The 25,313-nt window shown below is 34.5% G+C and overlaps 1 protein-coding gene and 1 long non-coding RNA gene across 2 annotated transcripts; one reads left to right on the plus strand and one right to left on the minus strand.

Moving 5' to 3' along the window:
• Positions 1–9,011: 9,011 nt before the first annotated feature.
• Positions 9,012–20,192, minus strand: LOC127838596 (uncharacterized). Its single transcript, XR_008029873.1, has 3 exons — positions 20,075–20,192; positions 13,093–13,257; positions 9,012–9,359 (listed from the first exon to the last, which is right to left on the minus strand). It is a non-coding gene; the product is annotated as an uncharacterized LOC127838596 (long non-coding RNA).
• On the plus strand, positions 17,205–24,318 carry LOC127838595 (uncharacterized). The gene is made up of 6 exons (XM_052366425.1): positions 17,205–17,336; positions 18,736–18,826; positions 20,107–20,268; positions 20,451–20,607; positions 21,336–21,554; positions 21,932–24,318. The coding sequence occupies exons 1-5, from the start codon at positions 17,315–17,317 to the stop codon at positions 21,396–21,398; spliced, it is 495 nt and encodes a 164-aa protein (XP_052222385.1). The 5' UTR covers positions 17,205–17,314; the 3' UTR covers positions 21,399–21,554; positions 21,932–24,318.
• The last annotated feature ends 995 nt before the right edge of the window (positions 24,319–25,313 follow it).

Genomic DNA, 25,313 nt, shown 5'->3' on the forward strand with positions numbered 1-25,313 from the left:
CAAAGCCGCTGTGACGTCAGGATGCGAGCTTGACTTCGTCTGCAGTCCTTGTTCTAAAAAAGAACAGACACATAGATCAGAGGCCGATATTGATGTCGATGACTTTGCTGCAAATTGGGAAATGGGATTCGACATAAGCGATGGTCATCAATTAAACTACTCAACAACTATTGTTCCGCTAGTATGGGGGCGAAACGACCAGGTGCGAAACGACCAGGGCGGAAACGTCTTGGGGGCGAAATAACTAGGGTGCGAAAAGACTTGGGCGCGAAACGCCTGTAAATCTTGTATGAGCATGGATGGCCGATTGATCCAAACGGTAGACTTTAACTCCATGGGGTCAATGGTTGGAGCCCATTTGAGGGTTACTTTTATATTTTTATTCAATTTTATTATTTTTTTATTGCAGCTTTTTAGATTCAATGTTTGCATTTATCAATATAGCATAGAGTCTATGATGAAAAAAAAATTGGGGAGTTCTTATGGTATAGTTAGATTTTGTGACATTACAAGGATTGCTTATATAGAGTATAAAATAAACCACTGACTATATGGGAGCACTGATGGCCCATTTGTTTAAGCTTTTACTCTAAGGGTCAGTGGATTGAGCCCAGTTAAGGAGGATTTCCTTTTTTTTTTTTCCTTTTTTTATTGAGGTATTTTGCTAAAATGTTTACTTATCAATTTAAAGTATTTAATAACAAACTTCAATACATGTCTAATTTGTGAAAATGTCCCTTTGAAATTGCTAGTTTTCCTCTTACATGCCCTTGTATTTTAAGATAGAATACTTTCCTTTCCAGAGGAAAGAGGTATGGGTTTGAATCCCATCGGGGGCTTCAGAGGATGATTCATTTTGAGACAAATGTTAATATTTGCTTTAGTGTATCCCAAAATTAACCTAATATTAAATATATAACTGTGAAAGAAAATTCAAAATAATGTTTGTTTCTATATACATTGTGATCCATGGACATGAACATTCAATTATGCAAGAAACATGTATGATTTGAGGGAAGAATACGACATCAAACTTAGAATGGACATTCATTTTAGATTGTTAAGTAACTAAAACTATAAATGTTGTAAAGCTTGTGTATGACGTCCTTGCTTCTGGACAGCAGAACAGTTTAGACATAAATGATTACTCTTTTTCTTTAGAATCAACATTGATGCATTATTACGTAAGCAAAGTTGAACTTTTTAAAAACTTGAATTGGGAACTGAATTTTTCATGTTCGTTGCTTGCAATCTACCAGTACTGAACATAATGTTACTGGTGAATAAATGCCTTCTCTCTTTACACTTTACAGGGAGATGGTGTTTTTCATAAATATCCAGGTTAATTTGTATAAGAACTCGTATCATATTTATATACATGTGAGCTACCCGGTATACATTTATGATGATGACATTTTGTGTTTGGCTGTAAATTTACAGAGAAAATATACTACAGCCGCATGTCACCAGAGTTGTTAAAAGGGCATTTAGACGGTATTGTCCCTGACCTTTGCCCATTTTGACATATTCTTATAAACAAGAGGGCCACGATGGCCCTGTATCGCTCCACTGCTGAAAAAGGCTGAAATAAATATTCTCGGCATGTGCAAATACTTAAATATAGGCCCTATTTAAGCACATGTACACTTTTGTTACCCCCTGGGCTGGGTCACATTTAACCCCAGGCGCATAATTTCAGCAAACTTTGTAGAGGACTACTATACCTCACTACATAAAAAATGTGGTAGCCCTAGGTTCTAGAGTTAAGAATAAGAATATGTTAACAGTTTTCACAAAATAAGCAAGATATAAGCGTATATGATGTTCAATTTTGTGACCACGGGTCAAATTTGACCCAAAGGGCATAATTTGAACAAACTTGGTAGAGGACTATAAGATGTTACTGCATACCAAATTTGTTAGCCGTAGTCCGAATGGTTTTCGACAAGACGATTTTTAAAGATTTCACAAAATAGGCGCTTTATAAGCGTTTATTCAATTTTGTGACCCCCGGGGCAGGGTCAAATTTGACCCCAGAGGTATTATTTGAAAAAAATGGTAGAGGTACCGGTATATTAGATGCCACTACATACCAAATTTGGTAGCCCTAGGCCCAATGGTTATAAACAAAAAGATTTTTAAAGTTTTCACAAAATAGGCCCCATATAAGCGTATGTTCAGTTTTGTGACCCCTTGGGCAGGGTCAAATTTGACCTTAGGGGCATAATTTGAACAAACTTGGTAGAAAACTATAAGATGTCACTACATACCAAATTTGGTAGCCCTATGCCTTATAGTTAAGGACAAGAAGATATTTAAAGTTTTCACAAAAAAGGCACTATATTACCCCTCGGGCATGGTCAAATTTGACCCCAGGGATAAAATTCGCACAAATTTGGTAGAGGACTATTAGATGTCACTACATTCCAAATTTGATAGCCCTAGGCCGGATGGTTATGGACAAGAATATATTTAAAGTTTTCACAAAATAAGCACTTTATAACCATTCAATTTTGTGACCCCCGGGGCAGTTTCAAATTTTACCCCAGGGGCATTATTTGAACAAATTAAGAAGAGAACTATTACATGTCACTACATACCAAATTTGGTAGCCCTTTGCCATACAGTTATGGACAAGAAGTTTTTTTAAAGTTTTCACAAAATAGGCCTTTATAAGCATATTTTCAATGTTGTGACCCTCGGGGCAGGGTCAAACTTTACCCCAGGGGCATAATTTGAACAAATTTGGTGGAGGACTATAAGATGCCACTACATACCAAATTTGGTAGCCCTAGGCCCAATGGTTATGGACGAGATTTGTAAAGTTTTCACATAATAGACCCTATATACGCATATGTTCAATTTTGTAACCCCTGGGGCAGTGTCAAATTTGACCCCAGGGGCATAATTTGAACAAATTTGGTAGAGGACTATTAGATGTCTCTACATATCAAATTTGATAGCCCTAGGCCCAATGCTTTTCAATGAGGAGGATTAGAAAGTTTTCACAAAATAGGCCTTAAATAAGCAATTTTCAATTTTGTGACCCCCGGGGCAGGGTTAAATTTGACCCCAGGGGTATAATTTGAACAAATTTCGTAGAGGACTATTAGATGTCTCAACATACCAACTTTGATAGCCCTAGGCCAAATGGTAATGGACGAGAAGATTTTGAAAGTTTTCAAAAAATAGGCCTTAAATAAGCAATTTTCAATTTTGTAACCCCCGGGGCAGGGTCAAATTTGACCCAGGGGCATAATTTGAACAAATTTGGCCAGTGGAGCTCAAAACTGATTCTATGTTTAGCGTGCAAAGGGGATGGAGGAACATTTGTTGGTGCCTTTTTAAAAAGTTGTTTCATTGTGTGGAAAATTGAGTTTAAAAATGTATACACAATGCCTTATATGTGGCAAATTCCAACAATGTCTGTGGTTTTTCATGTAAAAACAAGAGATATGTTTGTCAGAAACATAATGGCCCCTATTGCGCCGCTTTGAAGCCATGTATTTGACCTTTAAGGATAACCTTGACCTTTCCGTACTCAAAATGTGCAGCTCCATGAGATACATGTACACATGTACATGTATGCCAAGTTGCTATATTCAATATTGCAAAAGTTATAGGAAATGTTAAAGTTTTCCGACAGACAGTTAGCACATATAAGTTGGTTTTACAAATTCACTGATTGTAAACATTGGGCACTTATATAGCTCAAAGTGACCGGAAACAAATTCTTGTGTTCTGATTTACATACATGTATTTACACTTGCAAAATTCAAAGTTAAGAATGGTAATTGTTCTCTTATTGCCAACAACTGCATAAATCTTAACATTGTAAACTGGTTGTTTTGTCTTTATTACTACTTTTGTACATTCTTTTGTATTGCCCTCTTTATATTAATTTTCAACATATATATTATATCCAGTAATTGTAGATATTAGATGTTTTGTGATGTAAATGTGTAGGGTTCTTGTTACTTGTCACACCCATTTCCATTTCATAATGCCTTAACACTGATATAGGATATTAGTGATTTTTGATTATTGTATTTATGTAAACTTATTCTATATGCTGATGAAAGTGTCATCCTTTATTCTCACAAAGATCCTAGTATCATCAGTAGTGTTTTTTGTAAAGAACTTGAAAATTGTATTAAATGGTTAGTGGATAACAAAATGTATTTACACCTTGGAAAAACTGAATGTATAGTGTTTGGTTTCAAAAGGAAATCTAAACTTCATAATTTTAATGTATAATGTAATGATCACACTATTGTTTCTCAATCATCTGTTGAACACCTTGGTTCAATATTCGACACTGATCTTTCTGCTACATCTATTGTTAATAATATTATTAAAAAGGTCAACTCAAGAATAAGATTCTTCAGGGACGTAGCTAGCATTTTTTTAGCTGTAGGCCCGAATATGTTACATAAAAACAGGGTGTGTGTGCGGGGTCCTCCCCCGGAAATTGTTTAAATCCCATAACGCCTGTGGTGAGATTTAAAGCATATCTAGACAAATAATAAGGTAAGAAAATATAAGACTTTGGCCTGTATTTCTTTGATATTTTACTTTTTATCTCAATGTCAGAGAACTTAATTTTACTGTATTATCTATATACCTAAGAACTAAATTTTAAAACAATATGGAACAGAGAAACATTTAAAATTGTAACACTCACTTATTCACAAGTCAAACCATGGGAATTCTTTCCAATAATACTGTCTGCATGTCTATATAGAAAGAAGTAGAGTTGATAATTGGAAGATATGTCCTTTGAACAAGACCAGAATCAATTGCCTGAGGATCATGTCAATATGAAATGCAGATTTCTTACACCTCACCACCTTCAGGGTCAACATTTTAATGCATTTTTCGAAGTTGAAGGAATTTAAAAAAAATTATGTTTAAAAAAAATTTGTAGGCCCGGGCCTGCTGTGCCTAATAGCAGCTACAACCCTGTTCTTGTATAGACAAAACCACTGTTCAAATATGGAATTAAGAAAATTGTTATGTAACTCATTGGTTCAATGCCATTTTGACTATGCTAGCTCTTCATAGTACAATAGATTACAAGTTGTACAGAATAAAGTTGTTAAATTTATTCATGGATATGACTCTAAAACATCTTTGAAAGTAAAAGATTTTAGTAGTATTGGTTGGTTAAATGTTCAAAACAGAGTTAAGCAAGTAACACTCAACCATGTTTATAAAATTGTTAACAAGAAATGTCCTTCTAACATGACCTTTTTTGTACAATTATATTAGTTTAGTGTCTGATATACATAGTGATAACAGTAGACATAGTAAAGATAACTTTTATTTACCTCAATGTCCTCAAGTGAATGGTTTTACCAGCACTACTTTTAATTATAAACGACCAAAGACTGGAACTGTTTACCTGCTGATGTAAAAATCATTATAAAAGAATAAATATGAATTTGAAAACAGAGTAAAAACTTCTCTCACAGACAATATGAAATTGAAAGAAGATGCTGATTTTATTTGTTACTAGTAGTCTTATTGTTTAAATTAATGTTTTATGTGATTGGTTTGTTATATATATATAACAAATAAGTCAAATAAGTTCAAATAAGTCATCAATAAAGTATTTGTATGTACATTTAAATGTGATGACAAGATAGTAGTATACATTGTATAACTAATGCTCTCTAATAATACATGCTAATTACTATTTGATCTCAAGACTATAGTCTCAAGTTTAAATTAATGATATTTTTATGCGTATTAATGCCACCATTTTTGTACATTTTCCACCCATCTATAGGGCCCCATTGGAAATAAGTTGCAAACCTTTCATGGGACATCCTGTGGTACATATATCATGTCTTGATTTCAACATCTTGTAACTACTTGTTATTTCAGATCTCTGCCAAATACACTTACTATTTACTTGTAACTGAATTTAAATTATTAACTTTGACTGTGATATTCAAAATGTGATATATCAATGCATTGTGGTCCAAAACCTGTGATAATTGTTTTCCAATTGTTAAATGTTGTAAATTGAATGTATTGTATGATCTGTACTTGTATGAAATATATATACATATGCATGAATAAATCAATATTTAGAAAAGTGTGACTGACATTGTTTCCAGACATATTACAGTTAAATTACTTCATGTCAATAATGGCAGTCAGGGATGGAAAATATCTTTTTACAAGTGTTGCCTGCACTGTCAACCATATTTAGTGTTTTTGTTTCTCATCTAAAGAGTACTGACCCAAAACCATGGGCATGCCTGTGATATGTATGTTTAAGTTTCTTAAAAGATAAATAATATAAATTTTAACACACCACTGCTCAGTTTTAACATTTCCAATACAGTATGTCTTATTTTGAGAGGCCATTCTGAATTGAGTTCATTTCCAAGGGCAAAGTTATGCCTTAATTTAATAATATTACCAAACTGAACATTGTAACAGGCTGTCCCTAATTTAAATGGCACTGGATTGTTTAAGGCTTTGAAAAGCGAGTTGCCTGGCCGGGATTATAACAACATCTGGAATTAAAATGCCTAGGATAAAATATAAACAATATCTGCCAGAAGTACTGTATGGTTGCCATCATCAAATGTACAAAAAGAATCGTTTTTCAAATTCAATCAAGCCCCACTCATTCCATTCCATGAAACCTTTCAGGTGTCTCAATACTGGTTATAGCCCAACTGAGGGCTGTTTGGCTATGGTCCATATACAGTTTGTGACTGCCTGGCTGGTCACTATAATGCCATTGGAACCAACGTGGAGTTTACTATTTCTTATATTACATCCAAGAGTTTTCTCTGTACCACTGTACAGCATTGTATGATTGTTTATGGTATAGAACATAAACATATTGATTAAATCTCAAAGTTTGTCGCCTGGAGCTGAACATCAGCAATGTTGCAATGAATATAATTTAAGAAATACTGATTCTTTTACGTTTGAATAATGTTGATGTTTTCACTTCAATAAACAACTAATTTGCTTTCTTAACATTTTATTAAAATTTGAATATTTTGCATGCAATAATATCTAATTTCAAACAATATTGTTAATAAATATTCTATTATATCAGAGGCGTATCCAGAAAATGTTCAGAGGGGGGGCTGAACTGGGGAGGGTGCGGGAAGGGTGTCCCCTCCTGTTGTTGATTTTTTTTTTAAATGGCACCTTGAAATGACGCAATTTCATGCTATCTTATCAGCATTTTGAATGATAAAAACAAACAAGAACTTTAGTTCAGACATCAAGTGTGACAGACAAACAGACACACAGGGGTAAATTAAATGTCTCTCACACCACTAAAGTGGTGTGAGTCCTATTCTTTATCCAGAAATGTTAACAGAGTTAGATGGGTGGACCTCTTAATTAACCATGTTGTCGAATGGGGGAGGGTGCGGGAGGGGTGTCCCCTCCTGTAGTTGATTTTTTTTTTAAATGGCACCTTGAAATGACGCAATTTTATGCTAACTTATCAGCATTTTGCATGATAAACGTGCATGTAAAACAAACAAGAACTTTAGTTCAGACATCAAGTGTGACAGACACACAGGGGTAAATCAAATGTCTCTCACACCACTAAAGTGGTGGGAGACATAATCTTTATCCAGAAATTGTTAACAGTGTTAGATGGGTGGACCTCCTGATTAACCATGTTGGATATCCTACTAAGTCACCCTCTTGTATGGGTAGATATTTATCAAACTTAGTTGTAATCATATTATTATTATCTTGTTGAGTCTTGTGGTTCAAAAACTGTCATATAAGGCAAAGTCATTGATAAACCTTTTTTACAAATTATAAAAATAACATTTTAACAACACTCTTTATTTCAAGTTCTTTCAATGCGGATGGTCGAATGATGATAGAGCGGTAGACTTATGCTCCATGGCTCCAGGGGTCAGTGGTTCGAGTCCCATTGAGGTTTTTTTTTTTTAAGTCTTTAATTGTATTCTTGTTTTTTTATTGGAGATTTTTAGACCCAATGTTAACATTTATCAATATAACGCATTTAATGACAAACTTCAATACATGCCAAAATCTGTGAAAAGGCCCCTTTAAATTCATCAAAGAAACTTACCGAAAAATTAATGAGCCATTTGTAAACATTTACCTATAGCTTATCAAATAGAGTAGCTTATCACTTACAGTCAGTGAAGCGTGCAGTTAAGCTGGCGAAGGTTAGATCATCTGTACACATGCCTGGGGGCTGATCACACAAATTGACAGCTGTTTATGGCTTAATTAGGGGCATATGACAGGAAATACACCAGTGGATTGAAACTATAAGGGGTTCATTTGAAAAACAAAAATCGTATCTTCCCAGCCAGATGGGGGGGGGGGGGCTTTAGCCCCCTAGCCCCCCACCTAAATACGCCTCTGTATATTACTCCTTAAAGATATGGGTCATTATATATCTATATTATCATTGATTTAGTGCAAATTTGTTGGTGTGTAACCCGAACTATATTTTCGGTGTAATATCTTCCGCCTAGAGGCGTTAGACATATCCTTCCACCAAATACACCCGAGAGACGATCGCCTTTATGGCGGAATTGTCCGAGGAGTCCCGATTGGGATTTGTTCAAGCCATGCTTGTTCCAGTCAAATCTCTGCGCGGAGGTTGGGACTTAAACGAACATTTAAAACATTTCATGTTTGATTATATTAAAATGTTTAAATAGTGGCTAGTGGTTACAACTATGACATGATAGCGGAAATGAAGATTGGGCTTTTTCGCTTATATAGATATAACTATTAACAATTGATTTTGTTAAGTCCGATGTGATAGGGAATAGCTATAAGCTACAAACACGAAAGAGCAGAAAGTATGTTAATCCTCACATTAAATGTGTCTGTCTATGTTATATAATATATACAAAAAAAATAAATATAATTTTATCAAGCAAAGTTATGTTCATTACAGATCCTTGCAACGGTCACCAGATTTATCAGTCCACTAAAAAACCGCGGTCAGTTTTTGATTCATATATGGCTCTGTTCCAAAGAATAAAACTAATTAACGATCGATTCTTACTTTATTCAAGAATTTAATCACTGAAAGCATCGTTTTTCTATTCAGATATTATTTCCATGGTGGAAGGTTTAATCCAGGATGTGCAAACGTGTGCGGTCGTCTTATACACGTTTGTATACACATATCGAATGTATTGAATCCGTTGCAGGCGTGTTCTTGAACCGCTGAACTGGCGTGACGGTTGCGAAGCAAGAATAGAATTCGACATAAAACACATAAGCCACTCTCAAGTTGTTGGCGTCAGCCAATACATGTTCGTCATTCATTGCTTCATCTATCGATATATAGTCAACGAGCATTTGCGCGCAACCTGAAACGAATAATAATAATAAAGGACTAAAGTGCGCTCGTCCCACCATCTCAATACTAGTATTACGTACACCATACGTCCAATTGAGGTTAAGAGAACTTTTCTGTTTATTTTTTTTAAATCTATTTTAGTTTCTGCCGATCAGCATTGTTTAACAATTTCAGAAACAAAGAGACACATAGTACGTTTTAATGTTAATTCAATCACCCTCACCATAGCTTTACTGAATAAAGTTCTTAACATGAAACAGTGAGGTGAAAATAAAATGAAAGTTAATGTAAACAATGTGTATAGCACAATAATAATTAATATCAAGCATTTTTTATATTGCTAATAATTGTATTAATGAATTTAGTAAATACATATTGAAACGGTAAAAAATCCTTTTATAATATGTAATATGCGATTAAAAATGTATATCGTTAAAATGGCTGTTGTTTGACTCATAAACGATGTACATAGTAATAATAATAATAATAATAATAATAATAATAATAATAATAATAATAATAATAATACTGTATTTGTCGAATAACATTTATTAAAAAACAATGATGCATACACTTGTCAACACATTATCGTGTTTTCAGAGTGCACAATAAACTTTCAAAAATGAAATTAGGTGTAAAATTCACTTTTAGAAGCACTAAATGCATGTATTCTTGTCAAAAGTATTGCCCGGACAAAGGTGCATATTCTTTCTTTTCTATTTAATTTTATTTACATCGAAATTGAGACGTATAATTCAATTTTCAGTAAGGGGTTGGGAAGGGGGCAGGGTGTTGCTTCCTCAAAGGGCAATATGTCGATTAAATTGCGGAGAAAAGGATTTTCGCGGATTAACCACATATAATGTCGCAGCATTAAAACATACGATTATATATATACAGAAATAAATTATAAAGGCATATTTTGTTGAATGCTTAAATGCGCCAAAATGATTATTCGTTTGAAAGATATTTAATGTGGCTTAACGGGTTAAATTACATCATGTTCGTACCAAAAACCCCGAAAAGGACGCCATTTTGTAAGTCACCTACAAATGACACCGCGATTGTTTTGATACCGGATACTGGTAGGCAAAAGAGCTGGTTATCAAATTTAAGCAACAGTTTAGGACTGGCGGTAAATTACTCAAACAAATAACTGCTAAATACTTCCAGAAAGAGAAGACATGCTTCTTAATATTAAATCACCTAAACTTGTTTTATTAGTAGCACAGCCCCATTAATATTTTTATTTAGTACTGCCCCTGGAATTTGTTCACGTCATTATGTCATTATGGATTTTTGTGACGTCATACGACCGACTTTCCCAGTTGTAATCTACATGCATAGGTCATTGGGTTTATAACGTTCCATTTTATTTATATTTTCTCTCTGATAGGCGTTTCTTGTTTGATTTAATTATTTATTTTTTTAGCAGTCACATAAACAACCAAGCTATGTAATATGGATTTTTTACACCCATTACTGCTGCTTCTTCCTGTATTTGCGCGATGATTATCTTAGATATTAACTCCATGACGCTATATTCTCAAATCTTTTTCTATAAAGAAGGAATGTAGTTGACAATTGTTAATAGTTTTATTTGATCGTTCGTCAGAAAGTTGTAACTCTGTTACTCTTGTATCTTCAATGCAATTGAGTAATTAAATAGTAATTAAATTGAATGCGTTTTAATTCCCTTTTATTATTGTTTAATTTGAGTTACAATGCTATGACGTTAAATTTTATTTACACTTAAATGTATTATGAATATTGCTGGGCCAAGTGTGAGGTTGAGCGCTCTATAACCAGGTTTAAACCATTGTGTCACACCGGTCTTACTGACAATAACGTAGTGACGTCACCATTTATGTATAGAATGGGTTTAAACGCCCAATGCTTTGCATTGACCGTTCCAAGGCGGTGACCCCAGCTTTATTCATATTTTGTGTTTATGTTGGTTTGTATTGTGTTGTATTGTGCTGTTTTGTATTGTTTGGGCAATCGGTCACTTGCCTTAAATAAAGGACCAACTAATTGTTTTTAATGAAAATTCAATACTGCTCCAGCAGCTGGAGTTTCACTTCTTTATAATGGATATCATCAATTGTGTTTAATAACCAGACTTTCATTTGCCACCTGTGGTTTATGACACTATGTTGTTAGTTAATTCTGGACAATATCTGATAAAACGAGATTAATCGGTTTGTGCTGAACAAAGGGGCAATTAAACACAGGAATACAAAGTCTTAAACGATTTAAGATCGATCAAGCAATCATATCAATCATATCAAAACAATTAAATTTAATATAATTAAATTAAAAAATTATTTAAAGTGTCAAAGTGTTATTTTACCAGAAATATAACATTATGGTTAGTTATTGTATGTTTTGTGCATGGAATCGATCTTTTAATTGTTTGGTTTCATCCTTATTTGTACAGTGTAGTACAACAACTTGTTGGCACGTTAAAAATAAAATCTAAATACAATCATATAAACATAAACTATCACGCTCTATATCTCCCATTTGATTCTTTTGCCTACCAGAGTAGCACAGATCTTAGCACGCAGGTGCACGTGACGTCACATATAAATTGATCTATACGCATGCTCCACCAGGAGAGGGGGTAATCACGTGACGATCAAGATGGCGACGTTTGTGCCGAAACAGTTTTTTTTTCGACGTTTTATACCCTTTATTACCTTGTTTAATTGTTAAATGCGGCTCACATTCCAGCGATATAAGAAAGTGATGAGCGTTTACCTCGTATTATTATTCGCTTTAAATATCTCTACTTTATTCGCTACGAATTTTGTTAGCGGAAGCTGTAATTTTGTGAGTAAAGTCGAGATAAAGAGCGAATATTGATAAGAAAATAAACGCTCATCACTTTCTTGCCGATATGGCTGGAAAGTTAACGGCATTAAATAAATAATAAAAGAAATAAAGGATATACAACTGCGAAAATTACCTGTTTAGCACGTACGACTACATCTTGCTCGTCACGTGGTTACTCCCTCTGTCCCCGATCGTTACTTTTATGTCCCCCAGTATATACTGGGGGAAACATTGTTTTTGCCCTGTCAGTTTGTTTGTTTGCGTCAAACTTTAACATTTGCCATAACTTTTGCAATATTGAAGATTTCAACTTCATATTTGGCATGCATTGTATCTCATGGAGCTGCACATTTTGAGTGGGGAAAGGTCAAGGTCATCCTTTAAGGTCAAAGGTCAAATATATGGGGAAATAGTGTTTCACAAACACATCCTGTTTAAGATTGCATTAAATATGGTAGATCTATTTTGTTTTCAAAAAATAAATTATGATATAATGCCTTGTATTATCTTATTATCTTTTATTTATAAAATTTGTAAGGGTATTTTAAATGCTGTTTTCAATGTACACATTCGATTTTTAATAATAATTAATTAATATTTAAATTTATCAATATATTGAAAAACACCATGACACTAAGTCCACCTTCGTTTTCTATAAGTTGATTACTACTGCAGAAATGGAGAAACGTATATGAGCCGCGCTTTGGGAAAATTTTGCTTAATGCACGTGTTTAAATTTTCGTCCCAGATTAGAGCGATTAGTCCTCACAGATTAATAAGAGAAGAAACTTTCCGCTTAAACTGGCTCTTTTGCCTAGAAGGGACATCCTTTTAAACGAACCATTCCATAAAGCGTAAAGTTTTATAATTGATTAGACTGTGCGGACTGCACTTTACGCACTTACATTAAGGCCGGTTTTCCCAGAGCGCGGCTCATATGGTTTCACGCACAATCCAGTCTATGGATGCTGGCATCGCTGTCATCACCATGCGTGTTGCTGACAAGCAGAAAGACAGCATGACGAGTTGCGTAACTGCTGCACATCTTGCGGGTTATTGACGTATTTTCACTGAAAACATGTAAAAAATCTGTATCAACACACGTATCTTTATAATTGATTTGTTCTTATACACGAATGCAAATGAAATGTTCTAATTGTAAATACCTTCGAGTGTCTTTTTTGTTAAACAGACTAGTAATAAGGGAATATTTAACGATATATCTGACCTAAACTGTGTCTATCGCCACAATATGCGTGCTCTTTACGCACATACGTTCACGGTGCACACATTAATATTACGGTAAACTTAAACAATCCCACGTTTTATTTTTATTGCATAGTACAATCGAACCTACGTAACTTGTCAACTACATTGCTAAAATAATAACGCCGTAATTGTAATGTAGATAACATGTGTTACATAATTGAGCTCGAACAATTACCGAAAAATGCCAGTACTTTGAAAAACCATTTATACAAAATAACTTTTGTCGGACCGCTAATGACACATAATATGTAAAATCCCCCCCCCCCCACCAATTAAACATTGTCCAAATTCGAAAAAGAACATTGCCCATAATTGGTACTTCTAGTCGCATAACTGCCTATTTATCGGGGATTGTTTACCGATTGACGGATTTCTCATGTTCTCAATTTGTGTTACATATTCCTAAATAAAAATTTGTGAAACATATTCGTCATATAAGAGAACAGTATATACAAGAGATTCACATGACACGAAGGAAAATACCATACATTTTAATGAATGACGAATCGGCATTAAGAACATTAAAACGTGTTTGTAACTTTGATAATTGTGAATGGAATTATTTAGAATGTTGTTTTGGATAATTTCAATTATCATTGAATTATTCAGGGCGTTTTGGTACATGTTTGTTTAAATATGTCAAACATTAAATGTCATACTTCAAGATAAGTATACAGCAAAACATGTGAGTAATTAATTAGCAACGTGTCACAAAAAATAAAACGCCAAGAGGATATCGAACTCATGACTTCGAACCCATTCGAAGAAATAATAGTAACATGCCTATCCATAGTATCGGCCGTCATAATGCATACATACGAATTTTCGCAGTTAAAAAATACAAAAACATGCAAGTGTTAAATGTCAATTCTTGGGCATAACAACGAAAACTGCATTAGATCATGTAGTAACATGTTTCATGTTCACTTGTCTCATAATATCGGCCATTCTGATTGGTTGCTCATATTTGTTACTATGTACAGGTGCTTGTTCTAAAAATAGTAATTTAATGGAAAAACGAAACTTTTGCTCATGTTGTTCTTAAAATATGTTTACAGTTTATTTAATAATAAGCGGCATATAAAAGCTTTTATTATACCCAGGGACCTATTGTATAGGTCCCTGTTATACCTCACTTTTATTTACAATGCTAAACTCCCATAGGCCATCGTGACATAGAAATACTGTCAGACCCAGCGGGAATAAATTTACTGTCCGAAATATACTGTATCCCGCTGCCATAGCAATCACGTGCCACCAGCGGGAAAAAATTTACTGACAAAAAAATACTGTATCCCGCTTCCTTAGCAATCACGTGCGGAATGTTCGAAAATTATACTGTCCCATTCGCGCATGCGCAGTACGCAGTTTTGCGTGTCCGTTGTATTTGAATAATTAAAATATCGATTGCAGCTGAAACGGTGCTGTAGACTAAATTAATGCCATTATTTAAGCTTTGACGGGAGTCAAAAAGAAAATCAATTTAGTATAAACGACACGCTTACCTCAAAGGCATCTTAAATCCAATGCTTATAACAATCAAGTTACAACGATATACACTTCCTGTGTCTGTTCTTAAGGTGTTATGCATGACAAACACACAATCCGAAATACGTTTTGGATTTGTTCGATGCTTTAAACCAATATTTTACTGTAATAAAAAAAAAACACCACGTCCATATTGTTGTCCCAAAAAGTTTCGTCACCGAAATGACGTCACACAAGTACGTCATAAATTGCGTAATCAATTGATGAAAATAAAGTACGGAAAGCTGGTTCTGTAATAGATCTATAAATTTTTAAAGAAATAATTGACGACTAAAAAACTGATGGGATAAATTGATTACTAGGTCGGTGCCGAATAAAGCGATGTTCATTTTGCTCTGCCCGTAGATCTGAACCACTAAACATATTAATAGTTGTTCATTGCTGAAATTAAATTCAATTATTGAATATTAAAATTGTTCATGGTTCATATAAATTGTTCATGTTTGAATAGTTTATTCGGTATAATAAAATAAATATTACATGTCTGACAGGGTGACAGTAAATTTATCAACTTTTGGAAAAATACTGTCAACCTTGGCTTCACCTCGGTTGACAGTATTTCCTCAAGTTGACAAATTTACTGTCACCCCGTCAGCAATGTAATATTTATATACTGTTAATCCATAAACAAACTAACATAATTGTGTGTCACGTAATTAAAAATCATAGCATCTTCCTGGAATGAACACTACCTACTTTCCAACAAACACCATGAGAATGATCGTCGTAATAGTCATACATAACCATCAAATAAATTACAACTTCTAAAAATTGAAAAAACACATTAACTTTCCAGCATTTCTTGAAGGTTTTTCGTTAAAGGCCCGATACTATGAGGAGGGCAAATACTATGAGAGTTTGCGATCGTTTTGACCGACTGCGATATCATGCTTTGTCAATACCTCAGTCCAACCAATGGATAATTTAATATTCCCATTAATTACGCAAACAAGTTAACATTAAACGGACCGAACAAACAGGCCCTATATTATAAAATAAATATGTTGTATACTTATATCTCAGAATGCACATACCATTTACTATTTTATTTAGTTAATTGTGCTCGATTGGTCATTGTCGGCTCGGGTACTACTTATATGTATCCAGGGTACTCTTTAGTATACTTAAATGTACCCCGGGTACGGACAATATACTGAATCGTATTTAGGAAGTCTTCCGCTAAATTGGTCGTTGTCTGGCTTTAAAAAAGTATTTTGTAATATCTCGGTCAATATTCTGTAAAATGGCCTCTATATTATCAAAACTCCTACTCGAAAGAATGTTGATGCAGGTTTTGTTTAAAAATATTTTTTTCGAATTCCGTAGCGCGTTTTCGGAAATCGGATCTTTTGCGGGAATAAAATTCGGGTACAGTCTGAATTGATCGGGTAGTTGTAAGTATACTTAATAGTACCCGGGGTACATATAAGTAGTATCCGAGCCGACAATGACCAATCGAGCGTTAATTGTATGCATTGCTATAATATTTTACTATTTGTGTGTGTTTGTACAAATCAGATAAAAAAGAAATAGCCCTCTTGAACTCTTTTAAATGATGTAGTTCCTTGAAAATGTGCATACCAATTTGCGTTTCGGTATCTAGTTAAAGGAAAAGACAAATACATAACTTATATATTTGTTCGCATCTTTTATGCAAAAACGCAACAACATTTACTACACATACGTCATGACATGCTTTTAATGAATAAGTCGTTTGCACTCTAACTGCATTCCATCGAACGCCAACTGTGCAACTAAATTGCATCTAAATGTATAACAAATTTAGCAAGTCGAAGCACATACATTATTGGCATGTAAAAATACACCATTTCTTGCTATATAAGTTTAACGGCATATTATAAAAAATATTACAATAAATAACGGAGATTCGGAGATATTTGAGATTCCAGAAAAAGCATATCAGCATATCTAATTAAAAAAAAGACTTGTTATTCAAAGTTCAGGAGACATATTAAATATTTATGTCCATCAGGTGAAAAATAGTCCCATTCAAAAATAGTGAACTCATCACACATCGGTTGAAATTACACAAACAAAATCAACGCTTATGGGATGTCCGCCTTTATGTAATGACCTTCTTCCACCAGTAATGTTTCATTACCGTATCTAAATTTTGAAAGGTAATGATATTTTCAGAATCAATTGAAATCGAAAGTCCAAGTAACGTAAACAAAGTAGAATTTAGTGTATTGCAGCCATTTATCTATATATAGATAGGTAATATATGGGACACGTCGAATTCCAATACACTGTGTAAATTAATCTTTCTGAAGATAACGACGCAATAAAATGGCGGGTGTCGGTATTGAAGGTTAGTTTCTTTTTAAATTTTACACTAAATTCAGTTAATAATATTAACACGCATGAACAAAAATATATATATGATATGATTACTTGTGCCTACACACGGCTGCTAATCTCTGACGCCACCTCGTTTTGGGGTATGCATTATTGAACGAGCCATTGTGAATGATACTCACAATGAAGGCGATAAAGACCTGTCAGAAGTTTTATTCAAATGTTGCAGGAATCTAGGAAGTTGATGGTTTCTTTGTTTTATTCCCAAAAAATTTGCAATGTAGATCGATATTATGCGTAGATTAAAGGGACTGTCCAACAGATTTTGACATGTATTAAAGCTTGTCATTACTGCTTTAAATGCTTTATATTGATAAATTTAAACATTTGAACTAAAAATCTCCAGTAAAAACTAAGAAAACAATTTAAAAAAAGAAGAAAAAACGTAAACCTCCACAGGACTCGAACCACTGTCCCCTAGAGTCATGCAGTTTTGGAGTAAATGTCTCCCGACTTTACCACACGACCAATCACGCTCACGTCAAATGCGGAGGTGTTATTTAGCTACATAAGCAATCCTAGTAGTTCGCCAAAATATCGATTCGCGTCGAACGACGCTTTTGACTGTTGGACAGCCCCTTTATTGCATTCACAGGTGTATTGAAACATAAAAAACACAACACATTTGATAACATGGGTACTTTTTTTTATTAGATTGGCAGTTTTTGCAGAAAACTCAAGGTATTATCATAGCCAGTTCGTCGTCCGCCGTCCGGGGTCGGGCTAAAACCTTAACATTTGCTATAAAATCAAAGTGCTTCCACCTACAACTTTGAAACTTAACACGGAACTGCACCTTGATGAGTTCTACACCCCACACCTATTTTTGGGTCACTAGGTCAAAGGTCAAGGTCACTGTGACCTCTAAAAAATTATTAAATTTTTCTGACAAGCTTTCATTTATTCAAAACTGCTACCGCAACCGAGCGTTGGCACCCGCTATGCGGTGCTAATGTTAAATTATGTCGTGGTGGAATTTTAAAAATGGAATCGATGATATTGCCTGTGTATGAATCAAATGCCACAGAATTATATCCGACATTACATCAAATAGTATAAGTTGTAACAAAAAAACCCGATGGCTTATAGCAGATCTAACAGATGTTTTACGTTTTCTTTTATGTTAAATGTATCTTTATATTACTCTTTCTTGCAAGTGAATCAATATTAACACATTTATATGAGAAGAACTGTATATAATATGGAGTTTGAATTGGATCTAATGCTTATTAAGTTATTATTAATAATATTTTAATGCTCATTTGCTACAATCTGAAGATGTAAATGATGAGTTAAATAAAACTCGCTTTAAATGAAAAATACATCAACCTACTGCTGTTCTTTTCCGTTAGATATTTATTCAAGGGAAGACGGACCAGATAAGACGAAAGTTCTGGAGGAAAATACCGCCTTACTTCTTGAAATTGCGCAACTATGTAATCGGTAAGGTTTGCAGGACAGTGGTTCATTAGATATTTCATTATGGCGTATGAATGTGAATATTGCTTTAGTTATAGAGAATACATGGTTTGTGCCGAGATGGCGAAAGTTTATACGATTAGGCTTGGAAAAAAATAGGGCGGATGAAACCGGATGGACTTTCTTCATCTACACACCACACATGTATTCGAGTTATTCTACTTCATTTTAAATTATGGCGTAAACATATTTTTTTGCAAAGACATTTTATCAAGGAAAGTTTATCCAATGTATTGGCATAGCAAAATAATTATTCTGTACGGGCCTCCTGCATGTACACAACATCCTGACGACTGGATAACTACCGATTGTGTCACGTTACAAATTGTTCCACATTTAACTTTTTAAAATTCTTTACTATTGAACACATTAGAAGACATAAACAGCGAGTCGAGAATGTGATATTTTCATTGTTAGAAAAATATAAAAACTCAATGAAAACTTTAATCCAATAACAATAAAGTTACAACGGTATGCACTTCCATTTCTGTAGTCCCATCCCTTTATCGAAATGTATTCTAAACCACACTTTTTCTTTGATAGCGTTTGCATCGAATGCTTATCATCGGCCCGAAAAAGAAATAGGGCTCGCTAAATCTCACCATATTTTCTTCTTCTAAGCCTTACCGTATAAACTTTCTCCATCTCGGCACCAACCATGTATTCTCTTAATAAACGAAAGCATTCATGCTGCGTCTCAATAACATTTCAAAGGGTATTGCTTTATTAGGTCTCTGTTTGCAACAGAAGCAGAATATAAGGAAATATTGAGTCAGTTAAATTACATGAATTCGAAGAATAACGGATAAACATGGTTGTTACAAATATGTTTATATGTAGTAAGCGTTTTAAGATGATTGTTTTAGCGAATTCCAATTACACACACACTTAAATATAATTTCATAGACATGTTTTGCAAATTTAAGTCTGTAGCTGGCAAGATAAGCGCACATTCAAGTGCGTTAGTTATGATTTATGATTCAGTACTAAATGATGAAACAAACCTTTTTTGAACAAGCCTTTTATTCACTGTATTTAAACTGTCACAGTTCATACATATACAAGGAATTAGACTCCGTGTGATGTCGTTTTGAAATCAAGAACTCTTTCCGAACAACCTTCAGACTGTTATAGCGCACCAGAGTCACGGATTGTAGTTTTCTTTAAAGACTGTTAACGTTAAACTCACATATTTATGAAATTGTGACATACCCTAGCTTCCTATTGGATTTATTTTGTTACAGTCCGGACAGAAAGACACCGGAAGTATTGTTCCTCCTCGGAGCAACCGGTGTGGGGAAAAGTGCAATGGTGAACACAATCATCAAAGCATTGTGTGGAAAGTACTTCCCCAAAGCCAGGACGGGTCATGGGCTTGCTGCAACGAAAACACTTACACTTCAATGGTAGATTGTTATAGAATTAATGCGTTCGTTGACAAAATCAACCGTGAAATGTATTGACCGCATCTGAAAGTGACAATATACATATAGCACAATAAGATAAATAATACTCGCACCTTGTATTGTCTATGAATATACATACTTGTCCTTTATCGATAAGATATGTTTTTTTCTAAAATTTATAGGTTCAAGCACTGCGGGATTGAGAAATTTGAACTCCAAGATTTGCAAAACGATGCGTTCAGAAAATGTCTGGACAAATTTCCTACTATAATAGATGCAGCCGGAAAGGGTAACGAGAATAGCGCAGAATTTCGTGAAATACTGGAATGGTGTTCGGAGGTATATTATAATCCACAGCGGGACCCATGTTCAATTAACCAAGCTCAGGTTCCTGAATAATTCGGTTCTAATACGAATGGTTTTATTGTAAAGCTATATTTTGCATAATTCAAATTATATTTATTGAACCATTAAATTGGTATTGTAATGCATGTCAGAAATATTCATGTTTGACTTTTATGTCGTGGTATGTATTTCGAAGATTATTAGGTCCTTCATTTTATTTTGTGAGGACAATACGTGTGTCACAGAAATCCTACCCAGTTAACTACCTATTCTCGTGGAAGTTCTAATTTTGTATTTTAGATGCACTTTCTATTCAATTCTATATGTAAACAACCTTGGAGTGCTAAAACATCTTTTAGCTGTTCCGTTTTACATCGTGTACCACCTCTACCATAATTATTTAAACGAAACTACCATGTGTGCAAGCTATAGTTCAGCGTTGTTTATACATACGGAAAAGCTGATTTTCTCATATATTGTACATTTTTATTCTTCGGAATGAAATTTTGCGATTTTTCAAAAATTACTTTCGTGGACACGTAAATTGGCTGATTTCTGTATACGGAACAAATACGAAATTTGCGTCGTTTATTTTCCAATATAGTTGTGTGATATTCGTTGATCGCCTCATCCACGAAATCAACGAAAATTAATCAGCGACGAATTATAATAATTTTACTAATTGTGGAATCCCGGATTACTATTGTGTTCACTTTTTCCAGGCTTCATTCCTCCAGGCACCTCCGTTGCTTTTCTGCAAGATCAGCAAGCGGAACAAGGAGTAGGGTGCCTGAAGCGTTTATACACCAACCCACGCGAGGAATGGAAGGTAACCAAGGTTGTGTTTGTCGCCAGTTGTACGCAGGCCCTTCCAGCAAATTTGATTGAATGTCTCAACGATGTCCTGAAAGCCTATGACAGGAGGACGGGTTTGTCGAAATGTAAGTCAGGCTTGCGTTTGAACAGAAGTCTGAAAACCCCATTAGCTTTTATTCCGAACACAGGGTTTAAACATTTAATACTATGTTTTGATGTACCAATTTGTTTTGTAAGTAATTCTGTGCAAAATCTCACTCGTAGTCTAAAATGTTTACTAGATGTCAGTTAACATTGTTGTTGTTTTTAACCCAATATACGGAAAAGAGTTCTACTTTTTCGAATCGGCACGCGCATGGTAAATAACGTGAAAACTTGCTGGCGTTGGAGGTATATTTATTGTATATCAGTGTCTTTAGTTGTCTGCTTGTTTGCTGCATTATATTTTCAATGGCAAATCAAGTCCTAGACATATTCATTATTATTTTTGATTACATTCCAGTCGATATCGATGTGTTCGTAGCCATCACTAAATTCGATTTAGTAGAGGAGCAGAGCAGCTTTGAGATTGATTCTCAAGAGGACAAAAAAATAACAATGAAAGACTTTCTTGCACGAGAACGCGAAGTGGCGACACATTTCAGCATTGACGGCTCCTTAAAGCACAACAGCATCCGCTGGGTGAGCTACGTGGACGGTCATAGCGAGGACAACCCTTTCATCGAGAACATTGCTCTTAGGTTCGTGAGGCAGATGATGCAACCTGGACGGAGTAAACATCAAGTGGAAAACGAGCCTTCACCTGTTGTCACTCCTCGAGTAGAGATGACCCGGAATGCTGAGAGGTGGATGAATGAAACCAATGTGGACGTTAAACACGTATTGATCTTTCTCTTTGTAGCCATCTTCATTGCCTTCCTTTACAAGATACTGTCAAAGTCAGTCTAAAGATGGGGATGTTGAAAGGGAGGCATGGTTAAATCGTCCAAGGTATACGTTCAAATTGGGTTTGCTGTATTGGGGATACATATTTTTCACGCATATTAAATGATATGCATTAAAATGTACCACCATAAACTTGTTTTAGAAAGCTCAAGGTTTTAGAGCAATTATTGCAAAACTGAACATGTTTAAATTGGATTTTACAGATTATTAACAGTAAGGTTTTTGGATAATAGAATACAATAACAGCACGCATGTTATGCTTTTCATAAGTTCGAAAACATATTTATCACTGCAGTAGCTTTAAAAACAAGCTGTACACGTTTTGAATCACTTCAGAAATGTTTAACGAAGTACCTTGGATGTCATTTACACTGAAATTTCTTTTTGTTTGTTGCATTTGCTTAGATTCACTGTATAAACCAATTTTAATTGAATTAATTAATTAATTAAATTTTGTCTCATTGAACGGTGTGCCAAATATACAACAATACATTATTTATGGAACATATGGAACATACACACACGTTTATAGGCCATACAATTTTGTGAAATATCTTAAGAGAAAAACAAACAAAAATTAAGCATAATTAATATGCATGTGTTTTGATTCGTATACATACATAAATAAATCGCCTGTCATAATGCATTTAATTGGCGAAATTGTCAAATTTAATTTATTATTGTGAGTATCTATTCATATTTCATGCTCAATGCGTTGTTATTGCATTTGTGGTGATGAGGTACTATTTTAAGATAATGTTTTTAAGTAACAATATACATAATTTACATATATAAGACACTCGCTAAATAAATAAAGTAAATTATTGAATGTGTATTTCCAGTGTTATATCTAGCTCTGTATTGTTCGCTTTTACACGAATTGTTGCGTTTAAAGTTCCATAGAGTGCATACTATATATAATAAGTATGCTTGGACTGTAACAACTGTTCGAGCGACCTAACTGTTAGTGACTTATGAGTCCAGCCTCCAAGCTAGTAATATACTTACTCCTGTCCAGCTTCCAAGCTAGCCATGGATTTTCTTTATCAGTCCAGCTTCAAAACTGGTAATGGATTTAATTGATTAGTCAAGCATCCACGATAGTAATGGACAAAATCAGTCCTTGTCTTTCCGACCGGAGCATCGGGCTTTGAAATCAGCATCACATCTATTCCATAATGAGGAATACATTTTAGCCTACTTGCGCAGCTTTATGTCTAGTGTCCAACGCCAGGAATTTGTTGGCCATCATATTGTACCTTGAGGACACCAATCTTAGACATGTCTTGTTCTGATGTGCTTTACGCAGAGTGTGGTCCATCCTGTAGACCTTGTTCGATCGAGCATTATAAAACGTGATTTGATAAGTGTCTGAAAATTACATTCCAGACATAACCCTTTTAAGCTCACTTGAGCACAAGGTGCAAAGAAAACTATGACCGCCAATGGGCGAGGCAGTTTTCCTTACATGGTTATGGCGGAATCTTGTTAAAAATCTAGAAGTCCCCTTTTTGTCCAATCTTCGTGAAACTTGGTCAGAACATTTTTTGTAATGATATTTCGGTTTGAAAATGGTTACGGTATTTAGAAAAAAAATATGCGGTACAGTTTTCAGAGCACATGGCTCTCTTGTTGTTGTTTTTTGTACAATATTTTCGTTGTGGAAGTGTGTCTTATTTATTTCTCCACGGAAGTTTTTCATTTTGAACTTGTTTTGTTCACGCCTGGCCAAAGTAATAATACACATGTCAGAAATATTATTATTTGTTTTTTCTATATGTGTTTACTCCGTTGTACAATGTGTTTGTTTCATGTATTAGACCACAAGTATGAGAGTGCGGGCTTCGTGTTGGCATTCATTTTAAGTTGTGTTTATCATGGTTCAGATTATCGGTTGTTGTTAAATAATTCATGCTTTTGTGTCAATAAAACTGGGAAGTTAAACCATGTTTTTAAAAATGTTATGTTGTTATTTTGTATGTTTATTAACATGCTTTTATATGTGGTTTTGATAACTAATAAGTTTGATCAATGCATCTAGTGCAGTTTTCAATTGCAAAGACGACGAAATAATTGAACTCTTTTTTGAAAACAACGTTTTAATATCTGGCAAACCATTTGCTATTATGTCATGGAAATTTATGGAACAATTGATTGGTTGAAGTCAGACTACTCGCTAATTATCATCATAATATATACCATAATATACTTTTAACTTTGACTTGTCAAAATAGTTTTCAGGGAAGCTTATCTTTAACCAACAACTTAGTACACATGTAAACGCAGTCATCAGTGTTTTAAATTAGACTATTCAACGAATAGTCCGCGTTTCAGTTCTCACCCAAATGTCGACGTCGGCGTCCGGGCAATGCTCTGCTTGAGGTAAACGTGAAAAATCTCCATTTAATTGTTTCTACTTCGGCTGTTCAATTAAAACATAACACGTGTGTTCTGAGTCATTGTGTAAGGTCATTGACCAATTTCCATAACTCAGACCGGAAATTTAGCAGAAACTTGCCTCTTTTTGTACTTTAAAATCTGAATAAGTTTAAGTGCGCAGCATATCAACAATACACAATTGAAATTGCATACAATTGCTCGTGGTGATTGTGCGAGGTATTCGACCAAGTTCCATGACTCTGACTTGAATTTAGTGTAATTACTACCCTTTTACTCGTTTCAAAATTCTGGTTAATGTTTGCGTGCAACTACTCCATATTACTCTATTTACTACATGTGTTGATATAAAACTTAACAGATGTGTTTAAGGTCTTCATGAACATCCCCTATCCAAGACCTTTTAACCGTGACCACCTTTTTTTGTTGGCTTATGACCTCTTTTGTCCTTCTAAAAGTCAGGTTACGGTTTGTGTGCATGTTTAAATGAAGGTTAAATTTGGCATGAAACAAGTACATATTTCTGTAACTACTCAGATATT

The sequence above is a fragment of the Dreissena polymorpha genome, chromosome 7 (genome assembly GCF_020536995.1).
Source record: "Dreissena polymorpha isolate Duluth1 chromosome 7, UMN_Dpol_1.0, whole genome shotgun sequence".
NCBI classification, from domain to species: domain Eukaryota; kingdom Metazoa; phylum Mollusca; class Bivalvia; order Myida; family Dreissenidae; genus Dreissena; species Dreissena polymorpha.

Coding starts and splice junctions, on each gene's coding strand:
- LOC127838595 (XM_052366425.1), top strand. CDS start 17,315: ATGGCGGGTGTCGGTATTGAAG. Junction 17,337..18,735: donor GGCGGGTGTCGGTATTGAAG/GTTAGTTTCTTT, acceptor CTTTTCCGTTAG/ATATTTATTCAAGGGAAGAC. Junction 20,608..21,335: donor TACTGGAATGGTGTTCGGAG/GTATATTATAAT, acceptor CACTTTTTCCAG/GCTTCATTCCTCCAGGCACC.